The sequence below is a fragment of the Anolis carolinensis genome, chromosome 2 (assembly GCF_035594765.1).
Source record: "Anolis carolinensis isolate JA03-04 chromosome 2, rAnoCar3.1.pri, whole genome shotgun sequence".
NCBI classification, from domain to species: domain Eukaryota; kingdom Metazoa; phylum Chordata; class Lepidosauria; order Squamata; family Dactyloidae; genus Anolis; species Anolis carolinensis.
The window spans coordinates 57,371,920-57,388,786 of NC_085842.1; the positions used below are offsets into that span (position 1 = coordinate 57,371,920).

The 16,867-nt window shown below is 40.3% G+C and overlaps 1 protein-coding gene across 1 annotated transcript in view; it reads right to left on the reverse strand.

The window, feature by feature from the left end:
* Positions 1-2,479: 2,479 nt before the first annotated feature.
* Positions 2,480-16,867, reverse strand: part of LOC103279878 (protein SSUH2 homolog) — a 33,702-nt gene continuing 19,314 nt past the window's right edge. The window contains exons 8-13 of the mRNA XM_062969355.1: positions 15,797-15,859; positions 11,239-11,321; positions 10,060-10,152; positions 5,931-6,036; positions 5,176-5,283; positions 2,480-3,724 (exon numbers count right to left, since the gene is read on the reverse strand). Coding sequence (XP_062825425.1) covers positions 3,584-3,724; positions 5,176-5,283; positions 5,931-6,036; positions 10,060-10,152; positions 11,239-11,321; positions 15,797-15,859 — 594 coding nt within the window. The 3' untranslated portion in view covers positions 2,480-3,583. The remainder of the gene's footprint in view (positions 3,725-5,175; positions 5,284-5,930; positions 6,037-10,059; positions 10,153-11,238; positions 11,322-15,796; positions 15,860-16,867) is intronic.

Below are 16,867 nucleotides of genomic sequence, written 5' to 3' on the forward strand. Positions count from 1 at the left end.
AAATATTGCCCAAACATTCTTAAGGCTCTGTAATAAATATATATATATATATAGTTTTATAACCATATCTGTTTTTGACCTTTGCAACAATGTTGGCACCTGATAATGCTGAAGTTTATTACTCATTCCAATTCAATTCTTTAGTTGCATGAAGGTTTGAAACTCAGCATGCTGATAAACTCAAAGCAGAATTCAATACCCCTTTATTCCAAGTGAACTTTGAACTCCTCATATCATATATTTCCATGGCTAGGGTACAATCCACTTCAAGATCTAACATAGTTCTCTTCATCGAAAGCTACTACTTCATACAACTTATTAATGTGTAATGATAAATATGAAAAAGAAATCAGGAGGAATGTGCATTTGTAATTGATTGATTTATTTATTTTCCCACCCATTGTTTATTCAAATTTATAAATTTATATTCCATTATTATAAATTGAAAATAGTAATATAATCCACACTACTTTATTGATGCCAGTTCCCCATGGAATAAGTAGCAACCATGATCCATAATCCATTATGTATTATTATATGCTCTCAAATTAGATTGAAAGATGATTGACAGTCATGAATGACATGAACTAAATTCAATTTTCTCACCAAAGTGAAGAGACCATGGTACAAAGCCGTAGTATACGAAGAGTATGGCCTTTATATAAAGCACAGGGTATATAGGAAAGAAGAAAAGGCCTAAATATTATAAAGGCACCAGATTCCATCTGATTCTGGAAGCTAAGCAGTGTCAGCTCTAGTGAGTATGGGAGACTGTCAATGAATATCAAGTGCTGTAGGCTATATTTCAGCAGAAAGCATGGACAAAACCAGCTCTGAGTAGTCCTTGTCTAAGAAAAAACTATGAAAAAATCATGGGGCTGCCGTAAATCAATAGTCAACTTGAATAAACACACACACAGGAAAAAGCATAAACATATGAAATATCAAGCTGGATCAGACAAGTTTTTTTTCTAGTCCAGCAGTTTTATCACAGTGATCAACTAATTGTCCATGGGATGAATGCAAAAACACTCATCTCCCATGTTCCCCAATGACAGATATGCAGACACACTTCTTCTGTCCTGGAGTGAATAGGTATTGATCATGACTTGGAGCCACTGAGCCACGATAACCATTTTTCTTGTTTTAAAGCAGTCAAAGCTATCTCTTGTACTAGTAAATGCCAATTTAACTATGAAATATGTGAGTAATTATTTTCTCCCAGGTGCAGTACATGTCTAGCAGTAGTTATCTTCAAGAGCAACCCTGTGGAATCTATCAAAGTCCAAGGATGATGTAAAACTTGTGTCATAGAGCTAAGTCGAATGAAGCTAGCTCGTTCCAGAACTTTAAATCCAATGTTAATGGCACAGGGGACAAATGTATACGTAATTGCCTACTTATTACCTAGTATTTTTCTACTGCAAGCAGACTTTGATATATGAGGCAAGGAACTGCCTCTTGCCAGACTCTGAGCTTATTATAAGAGGCATGCTTTCAGAATAAGGTGTGATATCCTGGATCCCTGACCATCTGGGAAGAAGTCAAGCTCCATTTTATACAGGGCAAACTGGAAGTTTCCTTCAGACCTGCCCTGCTTTTGCTGACAAGGAAATGGTCTCATTGTCGCATTCAGGAGAGCAATCCATTCTCAGTGGTGGCCCCTCGGCTCTGGAACTCCCTCCCCAATGAAATTAGATCAGTGCCCTCCCTCCTGGCCTTCAGAAAGAACATAAAGACATGGCTATCAGACAAAACCTACGGGCAGTAAATTAATGCAGTGCAAGAACTGCATAGGAAATGCGTGTAACTGACCATTGGAATGGCTTTGGATTATGATTCTGGATTATGTGATTTTAATATTAATATTAAGATGTTTTAATTCTATTTTAATTATGCAAATGTTTGTTTATGTTTAATGTTAATATGATGTTTTAATTTATAGTTAAGAATGGGTGTGAGACAACAGCAAGTGAGAGAAATCTATCACCAGGAGTTATCATGGGGCAAAGGTGTCTCCACTGAAGTTTTCTCACCAATCCTTGTTTCCACAACAAGCCAAATTTTTCAAAATCGAATGATTATACCGACAGAGAGTGAGGTGAAATCTTCTGAAAAGGGCAAAGACAGCAAAACAAACACCACAGAGGTATTAACTCCTATGCTATGCAATGGAGTTACACTTTAAAATGTACCTGTTCCAACTTACATACAAATTCATCTTAAGAATAAACCTACAGAACCTATCTTGTTTGTAATTTGGGGACTGCCTGTAGTTCTGTGGATAAGGATGCAACTGGATTTAAAGCCATTCAGCTGCTGATGCGCTCAGTTGTTAAAAGGAAGTCTGAAGCTGCACATCAGATATGACTGGAACACAGAATATGAGAAGCATGAATCATGGGAAGCTAAACACAGTAAAACAAAACATGTATAATATGGAGAACATCAGACTGAATGAAGCCAATAGATCACATGCTTCTTTTAAAAAGTTATTTATTTATTAATTTTGAATACAAACAAATCTAGTTCACAATTAAAGTAACATACATTTTTAAAAAGCAGAGAAGAAAAAAACTCATATAGCTAAAATTAAATCATAATACTAAGATGCTAACTAAAACACGATAGAGTGCTGACCCTTCAAGCCAAAGTGTAGTGCAATAAAAATTTTAAAAGAAAAAATATATTGTTCTACATTGCATATCAAACTAAATAATCCTAATTACCGTATATACTTGAGCATAAGCCGAGTTTTTCAGCCCTTCTTTAGGGCTGAAAAAGCCCCCCTTGGCTTATACTTGAGTGAGGGTCCTGGTCGGCTTATATTCGGGTCGGCTTATACTCAAGTATATATGGTACATTTATTATTTTTCCCTATTGTTATTATTACATTTATTATTTTACTCTATTATTAGTTACTATTACATTTATTATTTTATTCTATTATTAGATTTATTATTTTACTCTATTATTATAGTTACTATTACATTTATTATTTTACTCTATTATTATTATTACATCTAATATTTAACTCTATTATTATTGGAAGGATACATAAGCACATTTACATTGAAGAAGGTGAGAATAATGATTTAATCAGAGTTGGACAGTCTTATCTTAAATTATAGTTTTATGTAAATATTCAAAAACATTTAACCTGCTGATTCCTGAATTAATGTAATTCCATGTAATTCCAAGATAGTACTAGCCAAGCAAATCATTACATAAAACCTAAACTTGAATGTCACTCCAAAGAAACTATTATTATAAACTGTACTTAATGTTTCATACATTAAAGCTTGCTTAACAAAGCTAAAAAAGAGCAAACTGCTAAGAAATTTATACAACATACCAGAGCACATTTTCACTATGGCATAGTGAAGTATCTTCCTCTTTTTTAGCAAGCTGCATAATATTCTATGTCATTTCAAAATCTAGGTTTCTCTAGTGTTTTCTCACCATTGCTATGATTCATGGTAGTGAATTTATTTCAAAAAAACCAAGTTTACAAAACAGAGATAGGAAATGATACAGAATAATGGAGTATGATTGCTCCATTGTGCTTGGAATATCCTGGAAATCATATGATAGTACACCAACATGTTCCAGGATAATCTTTTGCATAAACCTTGTGTTCATTCCCATAAACATAGTAGGAATATGAATTTCTTTGCCACTTATATTCCACTTTGGAGAGAAGTATCAGCTCAATAGTTTGCCTCTGTAAAAGACAAGAAATAAGATACTGCTAGTGTCAATAGAAACATTCAGCATTGGGTCAAGTTTGCTTCTAGTTTTTAGATTAGAACATGCTCATTCCCACAATGTGCTTGACTTCTGATCCTGAAAACACTCCATATTTTGAATGATTCACGATAAAGTACAGAAAGCCCTTGGTGTCTGCTGGAGTTTGGATCCACAACTTTCCATGTCTACCAACATCTGGGGATGTTCATGTCCCATTCTATATCACAGTGTAATAAAAAGGTGTCCCTTACATAAAATCGCAAAATCAAGGTATGCTTTTGTTTTTTAAAAAATATTTTCAACCTATGGATTGTAGAATTTGTGGCTGCAGAATCCATAGACTGAGGGTCAACTGTGTTAGTAGAAGACATTGAACTGCAACAGCCTTGCAGGTATGATAAATGCATTGTGTTTTGATTTCATTGTCCCAAGCCAAAAAAGAGAAAGTCGAAACGACATTTCCAGGAGACAACCTGCATCTGCAAAATAGTGGCACCATCCCATCTCCTATAGATTGAATTGATTTCATATAGTGAAATGATGCCTATCATTAGGAAGAGTGCATCATCTGGCCCAGTTAGAGGTAGAGTTGTCACACACCCACATTCAAAAAATAAATTAGCCTGTGGCTCCAAAGCCAAAGTGTATAAGTGGGTTTTAAAAAGCTTCCTAGAGAGGAGAGAGGGAGCAGTTTTAGTTCTTTAGAGTTCCAGAGGGTGGGGGGGGGGGGAGAGAATCACTGAGAAGGCCCAGTCTCTTGTCCCCACCAGTCATGCTTGAGACTTAGAGACTTGTCTGAACAAGAATATTTAGACCGTATAAAATTCGATCTTCAAGGTGCTGTGGCAGTAACCCAAAGGCTTTTATTGCTGTGCTTGTAAGCATCATGAATTCTTTCCACACTGAATTCAGTGGCTATAATAATAATAATAATAATAATAATAATAATAATAATAATAATAATAATAATAATACTTTATTTATACCCCGCCACCATCTCCCCACGGGGACTCGGGGCGGCTCACATGGGGCAGAGGCCCAAACAACATAAGGACAAAATAAAAGCAACATAATACAATCACAACATAAAACAGATAAAACAGTAATGCAATATATCAATTAAAACAACAATACAGGATAAAAAATTACATTAAAAACACATAAAAGGTAAGACCATAATAAATACAGGATAGAGAGAGCATCTTGTGGAAATAAGGAACTAGGGGATCCAGAATATGGAGGAGATCCAGTAGGACTTCCTTTGAAAAGCAAGTGGTGTTTGAATGCAATGGAAAATCTCATCCATGCCAATGGAAGTTTCAACTGTTGTTTCTCATATAAGAGAACATGAAGCTGAGGATACCCTGCACTGTGGCTGAATGCCACCTTTATGTCAAATGTTTTGGCAGCCTCCCCTGCACTCACCTGTCTCAGTATCCGCCTTGTGGATCCAAACTGAATTCTATGCCCTTCAACTGCGTTCCGGGAGGCTTGCATGATGGCATGGTCAGGAAAACCCAACACTGGAGTTACCTATGAAAATACACCACCTTCAGTACACAGAAAAGAAATGGAAGCCTAGACTAATGAACAAGAAATGGATAGAATTATTTTTAATTACACAGGTATGTTAAGAATAAACTGTGATTGACTCCTGAATTGTTCTTAAGACCACCGCCCAGAAATAACATTTCGATGTACCACAGTTGGACAAGTAACATAGAAAATGTGGTGCAAATATGAAATATAATCTACGTGGATTAGTCCATGACTGTCTTTTTAAAGTAAAAAAAAAATTATTAGGAAGAGAGGTGAGGTCAAAATTATCAAGCTTGAAGATTTGATGATTCATATATCTGACTAATAGGATTTCTTAAGGAATGTTTATGCCTTTCAGCATGACTTTATAGCCAACTTCTGTAGGTTCTCCAGGATGATTTGATGGTCAGCTTCCAGCTGAAATTGACTACAGAACCATGGTGGAAGACTTGGCAATTCCCAGAAAGGTGATCGCTCTGGTAAAAATATTTTTTTATTCAAAGTTTTTCCACATTTGTGAGGGTCCTGCATATATTATGCAGCAAATGGGGAAGGTTTACTATATATTTATTGATATTGGGCTGGCTCTTTTGCAACCTTCCCCGCATAGTATTTTGCTTTTATTGGACATCTTGCATTACCATCAGTTGCTCATCTTCAAACAACTTCATTCCATTTACTTCATCAAAGAGTTTAGTTGGAAATCCAATTTTTGGATCTGATACATGCTTATAGATGTTATTCTTCCTAAGAAGGCAAAAGGCATGAGTTGCAATGAACAATTCTTGTTTGCTTTTATGTTCATGAAGAATCAACAACTGCATCAAAACAAAGCACTTTCAAAAGACTATCTAAGAAGCTGTGCAATAGGGTGAAACAACCTGCTGCAACCTCTACTGAATTACTAAAGTTAAATAAATAGACATATGGTAAATCACTTTTACTCAAAAATTAAAGGGGTTGTACATAACTAATAGCGATACTAGTGATAAAACTATATAAGAAAATTTGAAAAAAAAATCTGTTCCTGGTTTAAAAGTGTCATTTTCTGTTTGATTGTATGGTATTTACTTTGAAAAGAGTTGTTATACCCCAGAAACTTCATTTCTGTGGCTGCCACTATGTTGAATTGCTTGAGACTCAATGAAATATTCATTGAAAAACTATAGCAAAATGTGCTGCAGGATGTCCTGGAAAAACAAAGTTTTTGCAATGACAGTCCCCTCCGTTTGAAGGTCCTGCTATTTAATGCCAGATCCGTCAATGGTAAATCAGCTATCATCCAGGATTTGATCCTGGATGAAGCGGCGGATCTGGCTTGCATCACCGAGACCTGGTTGGATGAGCCCGGCGGGGTAAATCTCGCCCAGCTGTGTCCTCCAGGTTTCGGGGTGCAACAGCAGGCCAGAGCCGGGGGGCGGGGAGGTGGGGTTGCGGTGGTCTTTCGGCAGACAATCTCCCTGGTCAGGTGCGCCATCCCGCAATCTGCAGGTTTTGAGTGTGTCCATCTTAAGGTGGGTACCCGGGACAGTTTGGGGATTCTGCTGGTGTACCGTCCACCCCGCGACACGGCAGTCTCCCTGCCCAAGCTGGCAGAGGTGATCTCTGGTGCGGCTTTGGTCTCTCAGCGGCTGGTAGTGCTGGGGGACTTTAACATTCATGCCGAGGCCACATTAACTGGTGCAGCTGAAGACTTCATGGCCGCCATGACGACCATGGGACTGTCCCAAGTGATATCTGGTCCCACTCATCAAGCTGGACACACACTTGACCTGGTTTTTGTTGCGGCAGATGGTGAGGTCGGAGTGGAAGAGCAAAATATTCTTCCGTTGTCATGGTCCGATCACCACCTGATCAGTTTAAGACTCACTGTGACCTCAAACCTCCGCAGGGGTGGTGGACCCATTAAGATGGTCCGCCCCAGGAGACTGATGGATCCAGATGGATTCTTGAGGTCTCTTGGGGATCTTCCTGTCATGGAGGCTGACGATCCTGTCGATGCCTTGGTAGATCGCTACAATAGCGAGATGTCCAGGGCAATTGACATGATCGCCCCCGAACGTCCCCTCTCATTGCGAAGAGTCACTTCGGCTCCCTGGTTCACGGAGGAGCTGGCAGTGATGAAGCGCTCGAGGAGGGGACTAGAGTGCCACTGGCGGAAAACTCGTAGCGTTTCTGACCGAGCACGGGCTAGAGCCGCTATTAGGGCCTACTCCGCGGCTTTGCGGGCAGCCAGGAAGACCTTCACGACTGCCCGCATAGCGTCTGCAACTAACAGACCATCGGAGTTGTTTCGGGTCGTCGGAGAGCTCCTTCACCCTCCTGAGGGGGGAGGGGCACCCGAAGACTCGGCAACTCGGTGCAGCGAGTTCGCGCACCACTTTGCAGACAAAGTCGCTCAGACTCGCTTCGACTTGGATGCTAGTTTTGTTGCAGTGCCAAAAGAGGTAACTGAGGCACCTGTCTGTTCGAACTTGTGGGATTCATTTCAGCTTGTTCGCCCGGATGACGTGGACAGGATCCTTGGGGCGGTGAGAGCGACCACTTGCTCTGCAGACCCTTGCCCCTCGTGGCTAATTAAATCGGCCAGAGGAGGGTTGGTAGAGTGGTTTGTGATGATAATTAATGCCTCTTTGGATCAAGGCAAATTTCCATCTGTCCTCAAACAGGCCATAGTGAGGCCTATATTGAAGAAGGCCTCCCTTGATTCGGCCATTCTAAACAACTACAGACCAATCTCGAACCTCCCTTTCTTGGGCAAGGTCCTGGAGCGGGTGGTTGCCTCGCAGCTCCAGGGTTTCCTGGATGACACCGATTTTCTGGACCCATCGCAGTCTGGCTTTAGACCTGGGCACAGTACTGAGACGGCTTTGGTCGCCTTGGTGGATGACCTCCGCAGGGAGCTGGACAGGGGGAGTGTGACCCTGCTGGTTCTCTTGGACATCTCAGCGGCTTTCGATACCATCGACCATGGTATCCTTCTGGGACGGCTCTCCGGGATGGGCCTTGGGGGCATGGCTCTGTCGTGGCTTCAGTCCTTCCTGGAGGGCCGTTCCCAGTTGGTGAAGCTGGGGGACACCTGCTCAGACCCCTGGCCTTTGACCTGTGGGGTCCCGCAAGGTTCCATTCTGTCCCCCATGCTTTTTAACATCTACATGAAACCGCTGGGAGAGGTCATCCGGAGTTTTGGAGTTCGGTGCCATCTCTATGCAGATGACACTCAACTCTACTACTCCTTTCCACCGAACTCCAAGGAAGCCCCCCAGATACTGAACCAGTGCTTGGCAGCTGTGATGGGCTGGATGAGGGCGAATAAGCTGAAGCTTAATCCCGACAAGACAGAGGTCCTCCAGGTCAGTCGTATGTCCGATCGGGGTATTGGGTGGCTACCTGTGCTTGACGGAGTCGCACTCCCCCTGAAGGCGCAGGTCCGCAGTTTGGGGGTCCTCCTGGACTCAGCACTGACACTTGATGCTCAGGTGTCGGCCGTGGCCGGGAGGGCCTTTGCACAATTAAAACTTGTGCGCCAACTGCGACCTTACCTCGTGAAGTCTGATCTGACCACGGTGGTCCATGCCTTAGTTACCTCTAGACTGGACTATTGCAATGCACTCTACGTGGGGCTGCCCTTGAAGACGGCCCGGAAACTCCAACTAGTTCAACGTTCGGCAGCCTTGCTTCTAACTGGAGCAAATTATAGGGAGCGGTCAACCCTCCTGCTTAAGGAGCTCCACTGGCTGCCGTTCACCTTCCGGACCCAATTCAAGGTGCACGTGATCACCTACAAAGCCCTGAACGGTTTGGGACCCTCCTACCTGAGGCATCGCCTCTCCCCCTACGAACCTGCACGATCTCTTCGTTCGTCGGGGGAGGCCCTCCTCTCGCTCCCACCTCCGTCACAAGCACGGTTGGTGGGGACGAGAGAGAGGGCCTTCTCCGTGGTGGCCCCCCGGCTCTGGAACTCGCTCCCCAGGGAAATCAGGCAAGCCCCCACCCTGGTAGCATTCAGAAAGAGCTTGAAAACCTGGCTCTTTACTCAAGCCTTTAGATAAAGATTGCTCATCCAGAAGCAATCTGAATCTGTGACCATTCTTGTACCGGTTTGCACCTTTTACCTTTGTCAACTCGATATAGACACAGGGTCTATTCCCATCCCAATTTGCACTTCCAGAATTTCCACACTTTATCAGTCACCTTGTGTTTACAATATTTATATGGTGCACTTTACCCAGTCTACTTTTACAATCTCTCAGTTTTAATCCATGTTTTTATTAGTTCTTGTTTTTTATTGGCTAATGTTTTATTTTTATTTTTTTATTTTTTTATTGTGCAAGTTGTTGTCTATTGCTGTGTTTTATACTGCTACTGTTTTTATTCGGGCTTGGCCCCATGTAAGCCGCCCTGAGTCCCCTTCGGGGAGATAGAGGCGGGGTATAAAAATAAAGTTATTATTATTATTATTAATTTAATAAATTTCCCCCATGTTTTTATAATAGAACCAATTAGGAAATGACATTTATAACCCAGTAACAAAAATACATAGTATAATTGTATAGTGTTCTCTTTGATTAGTGCAAAGAGGGGGAACAACCGCATGTTTTTCAAGATAAAGTAAACTACTCTTCCTAACATCATTACTAAAGAATGACTGACTAAAAAAATTGAATGTTAGCCTCAAACAGCTATGCTTGTAGCGCCCAACAATATCTACATTTCTATAATTCAGAAATGATGTCTCCCTTCCACCATGTTTTTTTTTACAAGACTTGCCATTCAATTGTCAACTCAATGTAAACCAGCACTTGTCCATTTCCTTTACAGTCAGAGCATTCTGTGATCCCCATACCGGAACAATCGTTGCACCTGTAAAAAAAAAAAAAAGGAACATGTTTTTTCATGGAAAATAAAGATCAACATGATGCCTTTAGTGCATGCAAACCCAGGGGGAAAACCTAGAAACATCCAGAGGAAAGGGGACTTTCAACCAAGTCACAAAAACTGGGGAAATGTTTCCCTTTACGAACTATTTTAAGACAAAATATTTCTCCACCCTGTATATGTTCTATGCAACAGGTAAATAAATAGGCAAAAGTATGAAAGTATCTTACATCACTGCAAATCATGATTTTGGTTTCATTTTCTCAAGGATGTTTCATGGGAATGAATGCTTTATGTCTGTTTGACACTGTGGGGGACTATAGGAGACAAAATCATTTTATTTGCTTTATTCGTGTTGTTGGCTTCTTCCATTTTTATTTTCCTATTCCTCATAAACTGGCCAAATGAAAACTGTTCCTTATAGTTCAGACATCACTTACATTTTAGGACTTTGTAGCTCCATTTGTAACATAAAATATTGGGTTTTTAAAGGAAATTCAGTTTTGTGAATAAAACATGGGCATTTATCCCAAATAATGGTTGAGACATCTTCCTTTCATACCAGTGCAAAAATTCTGCAGAGTAAATTAAGCATTTCTTTCAGTTTCAATCAGATAATTATACCATTACTAGAACATCAAAAAGGTTTGAAATTGAGTGCAAACATTCCCATATTAAAGACATTATAATGCAAACAGTTATAGGTAGGGGGAACACATGTTTTTGGAGTATGGGTAAGTGGGCAATTATTATTCCTAATTATTATTCCCTAATTGCAAAATAGTCTCTGAAATGCTGTAGCCTGCTGAAGCCTACCACCCAATAAGCTCATATCACTAATAGCAGAACTTTGCACTTCCATTTTTATGACTCACTCCCTAAGCCACTGAGCTATAGGAAGTACATAAAACAAGAATGTAAGCATGACCACAATGAGTTGATTGCATTCTGACATGAGATAGTAAAATTGTTACCTGCAAAAACACTCTTATGGTTCATCATACCATCAAAGCCTGCAAGAGGAAAATTTTCCCACCATACAACATTCAAACCCAACAGCGACTCACGCACATGTTTGTTCCAGTTCCCATACAGCTGTTGCATCTGTCATCATTGATCTTGTATCCTTTTCCTTTACATATCCGGCATTGTTGCTATTAAAGAGAAGGAGCAGATATTAATAGCATTTCTTCAAGCAAAACTTTTACTTGGTAAAAACTAATAATCAAAACCATATTGCATCCACTTTTTTCTGCCCTTAGTGTATCTACCTTGCTTTTTTGTTGCATGCCTTCAAGTTGTTTCCAACTTGCATGCTTACCAAGTTTGCAGATGACACCAAATTAGGAAGGATAGCTAATATTCCAGATGACAGGATCAGAATTCAAAGTAACTGTAACAGATTAGAGAACTGTGCCAAAATTAACAAAATGAATTTCAACAAGGACAAATGTAAGATACTATACTTAGGCAGAAAAAAATTAAATGCAAAGCTACAGAATAGGAGATGCCTGACTTGACAACAATCTATGTGAAAAAGATCTTGGGACTCTTAGTGGACAAGTTGAACATGAGTCAACAGTGAGATCCAGGAGGCATGTCCAACATGTGGAACCTGTGGGCTGTAGCAAAAGGAGTCATCAAGATGCCCATAACAGTCTTGAGAAGTGGCTGCTCAGTTCACCCTTGCATGTTGGCGAAGGGGGGAGGTTAGGAAGAAGTTGGGAAATGTAGAATAGAAAAGAGCATCTGGCGATGTTGTGGGAATCAAAACTGTAGCTGGTGCTTTAGGAATTGAAAGTAGAAACTGTGAGAACATGTTCTGACCAGGGGGTGGAGTATGGTGTCTAGGTGGAAGGATGTCTTGGTGCCTCTCTGTTTTGCTTTGGTTAGACCTCCCCTGTCTACAACATGAAAGTGTGGAGAAGAACAAACCACAGACACCAATCTGAGCCCTGCCACATGTGCAATGGAGGACTTTCTTACAGTGACAACAGAGGCACTTCAAAGGAAACTTAATATAATGAAAAGTTTTTAAATTTGCTTGTGGTTTTTCTATACATTATAACTGTACTCGCTTCTGACACAATAAATTTAAAAAACCTGGAATACTGTGTTTAATTCTGGGCACCACAATTTAAAAGAGATATTGACAAGATCCAGAGGGGCCAGAGGGGCCCTGATGGCACAGTGTGTTAAAGTGCTGAGCTGCTGAACTTGCGGACCAAAAGGTCCCAGGTTCAAATCCCAGGAGCGGAATGAGCACCGCTGTTAGCGCCAGCTCCTACCAACCTAGCAGTTCGAAAACATGCAAATGTGAGTAGATCAATAGGTACCGCTCCGGCGGAAAGGCAATGGTGCTCCATGCAATCATGCCGGCCACATGACCTTGGAGGTGTCTATGGACAACGCTGGCTCTTCGGCTTAGAAAAGAAGATGAGCACCAACCCCTAGAGTCGGTCACGACTGGACTTAACGTCAGGGGAAACCTTTACCTTTTAAGGTGTTCAGAGGAGGACAACTAAAATGATCAAAGGTCTGGAGACCATACCGTATAAGGAGTGTCTTAAAGAACCGGGTATGTTTAACCTGCAGAAGAGAAGGTTGAGAGGAGACATGATAGCCATGCATAAATATGTGAAAGGATGTCAAAACTGCTGTTTTGGGAATTGAAAGTAGAAACTATGAGAACGTCTTCTGACCAGAAGGAAGAGGAAGCAGGCTTCTTTTCTGCTGCCCTGGAAAATAGGACTCAGAGCAATGATCTCAAATTACAAGAAAGGATATTCCACCTGAACATTAGGAAGAAACTCCTAACTGTAAGAGCTGTTCAGCAGTGGAATTCTCTGCCTTGGAATGTGGTGACAGCTCCTCCCTTGTGGGTTTCAAACAAAGGCTGGATGACCATCTGTCAAGGGTACTTTGATTGCGCTTTTCCTGCATGTCAGGGGGTTAGACTAGATGGCCCATGCAGTCTCTGCCAATTTTATGATTCTATGTATGCATCCAATCCAAGTATAATCTAACTATAGTACACTTCACTATTATCCCCAGTTTCAGGTATCCACATATCCTCCATGGATATAGACATCTGACTGTACAGCAGAGAATTCTAAGCATCTCACCATAGATCACAGGATTCTCTAGTATAGAGCCATGATGATGCCAGTGCAGTCTATAAAAAGGGAATATTATGTAGTAAAAGCATCATTTCCTAAAAGGAAATAATTTCTATATAGTATGTGCGGCACTGAATTTTTGCCATTTATTATGTTGTACACTGCTTTACGTCCCCCCAGGGGTGAGAAAGGCAGTATAGAAATACAATCAATCAATCAATATATTACATGAAAGTATCCAAAAAACACTTTCATCTGCCACAATTACAACATGTACATTGTACACAAAGGACAAAAAATGAAAAAAATATATAAAAACAAGTATGTGCTGCTAAATTCCAGGAACTCTGTGTTGCTTCAAAAAATAAACTGGGCTAAGTCAGCGTAGCTTCCTCCATTGCAAGAATCCTCTACTTCAAAGATTTCCTTTGGAGCAATATCAGCATCACTGCATGTTTTCCTTAGAAGACTACCAGTCATAAAGTACTGTTGTTGAAATAATTTAATTAGTTTTAAACATGAATTGTCAGTCGCTTTCTATCATAATTCATTTCTACACTGATAAATGGAAATAAAGAAAGAACTGGATTGATTCAATTGTTAGAACTATGTTGAAGTCTGAATAAAGTGACAATCTGAAGGAGGAAGGAAATACCATATTGTCCAGGACTGAGGTGGATTCCTTTCCAGTCTGGCCCCTCTGAGTAATTTGCTTTTGTTGGAAAGGTTTCCTTACCATATTCTGCTCCTCCACAAACAAGGTCTTGTGGATGCCATGGGTTCAAATTACAGGAGAGGAGATTCCACCTGAACATCAGGAAGAACTTCCTGACTGTAAGAGCTGTTTAGCAGCAGAACTCTGCCTTGGAGCATAGTGAAGGCTTCTTCTTTGGAGGCTTTTAAAAAGAGGCTGAATGGTTATTTGCCAGGGGTGTTTATGCTTTTTCTGCATGGCCGAGGGTTGGAGTAGAGGGCACATGTGGTCTCTTCCAACTCTATTATTCTATGATTCTATGAACTTGTGGAAGATTTTCTTGGCAGATTCTGTTCAGAAAGGGTTTGTCATTGCCTTCTTCTGGAAACGACGTATCCAAAGCCACCCAGTGAGTTTCCATGGCTGAATGGGGATTTGAAACCTGATCTTCCAGAGTATTTCCCCAAAACTCAAAACACTACACCACACTGGCTCTCTTTAACCTACTGCACATATGTGTTTCTGACAGAAACTTTTTTAAGCACCTTACTGACTTCCTCCTATAAAAATCTCCATTGTTTAAGGAAGAATCTCCTTCTCAGTATGTTAGTGAAGCAGGCAGGAAGGAATAATCTTTTTTTCTGATTTAGAAGACAGGGAAAATCCAGTTTAAATTTTGACTGGAAAAAAATGTCTTCTCTCTGCCTCTTCAGCTTTTTCCCACCTAACCCTAGGGGGAATACAGGGGCTCTATAAGTATTTATGAGCAGAATTATCTAAGAAATAGTTGTGTGTTGGAACTTCCAAGGGAGAACTGACCCAACATACCAAGGTTACTATAGGTTCAGTCCCAATTCTGTATTCTGCCATACAACCACAAATCAATTTTTAATGTCCTTATTCTTCTTTACCACTAAACTGAAGCAGTTGGGCATTTTCTCAACATCAGCTGGTGCTACCCAGTTTCAAAAATTCACAAACAGAAATCTATGATGGTTCCAACCAGCTTGCTCTCAAATGTTTCCACCAAGTAAGTAAATGAGATATGTAAGGGAATGTCTTTTTAAAACTGATATATCATGAATGTAAAAGAAAATATTTTAAATTATCAAATAGATGTTAAACTTGTTCATTATACTGTTCGTCTTTTAGTTTTCAGTTATGAACAGAATCCTGTTGGGGCACAAGGGCAGTGTGAAAGTCTTCATGCAAAAAGTTATGTTTTCTTGGTGGTTGTGTACATATCATCCCTTCACCACCAAATGTTCTAAATGCCCCACTCCCCCAAGAGATCATTCACACACATACAAGTGGACAGCGAGCTGGCTATCCGACCATGAGTGAGCTGAAGACTTTGACATCTCTTGCACAATAATCTGTGCAACGATGAGATTCAACTTAATTGCCCTGACGTATATTTATACTATGCCACAACAGCATAGCACCTTGGGCTATATGTCACATATCAACAATTGTAACTGTAACTTGTGTAAGTTTTCACAAAGGAACAGAATAGCAGGACATATATGCCAAGATAAAAATATAGAAACCCACCCCAGTGACTTTATTGAATGGACTTCAATAGATTTTCATTTACTATCTGGCTCTTATTTCTGGGTTTCCCCATCAGGCCTTCTAATTAAATCATCAGCTGTTTAGAAAATACAGTGATTAATCTCAGTTCAGAAATAAAATGTCACAAGAGGTAGCACAGCCTTCCCCTATCTGTTCCACCCTTTAGCTTCTCATTTCACAATCGTTCCTCCCAATATACTCTACACTAAGCAAGACCTTTGCTTTATGCACAACTGCTTACCTCACGGGTGCCTTTGCATTTTTGGCAATGACATCTACCAGAGGTTCCACATGTTGGACATGCCTTTCAATAAAAGTGAGAATAACATTAGAAAGGAGTCATCTTCATTCAAGCCAGTGTAAATTTTACTACTGATATCATGTTGTTTAGCGTAAGCTACTGCTGTTAAAATAGAATGTTTCAGTTTCCTCTGCCTGCCCTTGCTTTCATTCTCTTAGATCTATCAAAATCTCTGTCACCAATGTTACTGAACTCACCAGTTATTCAGGCCATAAGTGGCCTTCCCAATACATTTCTCAGTTTCCTATCCATTTCTTTAACACAAACTCCCTGCTCTAAGCATTAACCCTGCATGCAATTTGCAACACCATTCTCTTTTTCTTCTTATAGTTCTTATTCTTTCTTTTTCTTTTCAATCCTCAAATTCTCCATCATGTTTGGTTTGAAAGGCCTTCTTCCCTTGTATGTGACACTGGTCATGCTTCTTTCACCCTGACAGAAATCTTCTCCAGAGCCAGAGAAATAAGAGAACACTGTGTTTGCATTTTATGCAACGGTTCTCAACCTGTGGGTCCCAGGTGTTTTGGCTTACAACTCCCAGAAATCCCAGCCAGTTTACCAGCTGTTAGGATTTCTGGGAGTTGAAGGCCAAAACATCTGGGGACCCACAAGCTGAGAACCACTGCTTTTAGGGAAAGCACTGTGATAATTATAACAAGAAGACAAAGTATGTCCGCGCAAGGCATTCTCAATAAAGAACACTGAAAGTGTTTCAATGTTCGCTACACCAATAAATGTAGATATATTTATAACATTTCATACATTTCTCAGATGATGAGTTTGTTTTTGTATATTTGAAATCATTTCAGATCACCAAGAGCTACTGAGGCTGTTTCTTCAATGTCATCTTGAAGAAAAGGTGTTAAGATTATTAAGTGGAGCAGACTGGACTACAATTATGCTCTGCTATATACACAAGAGGAAACTGGCCTCTTTCCAAGTACAATCTGCCTTATGAAATTAATCCCAGTCTCTTTTTGAAATTGGTGTCAAAGACGTTCAGTTGTATAC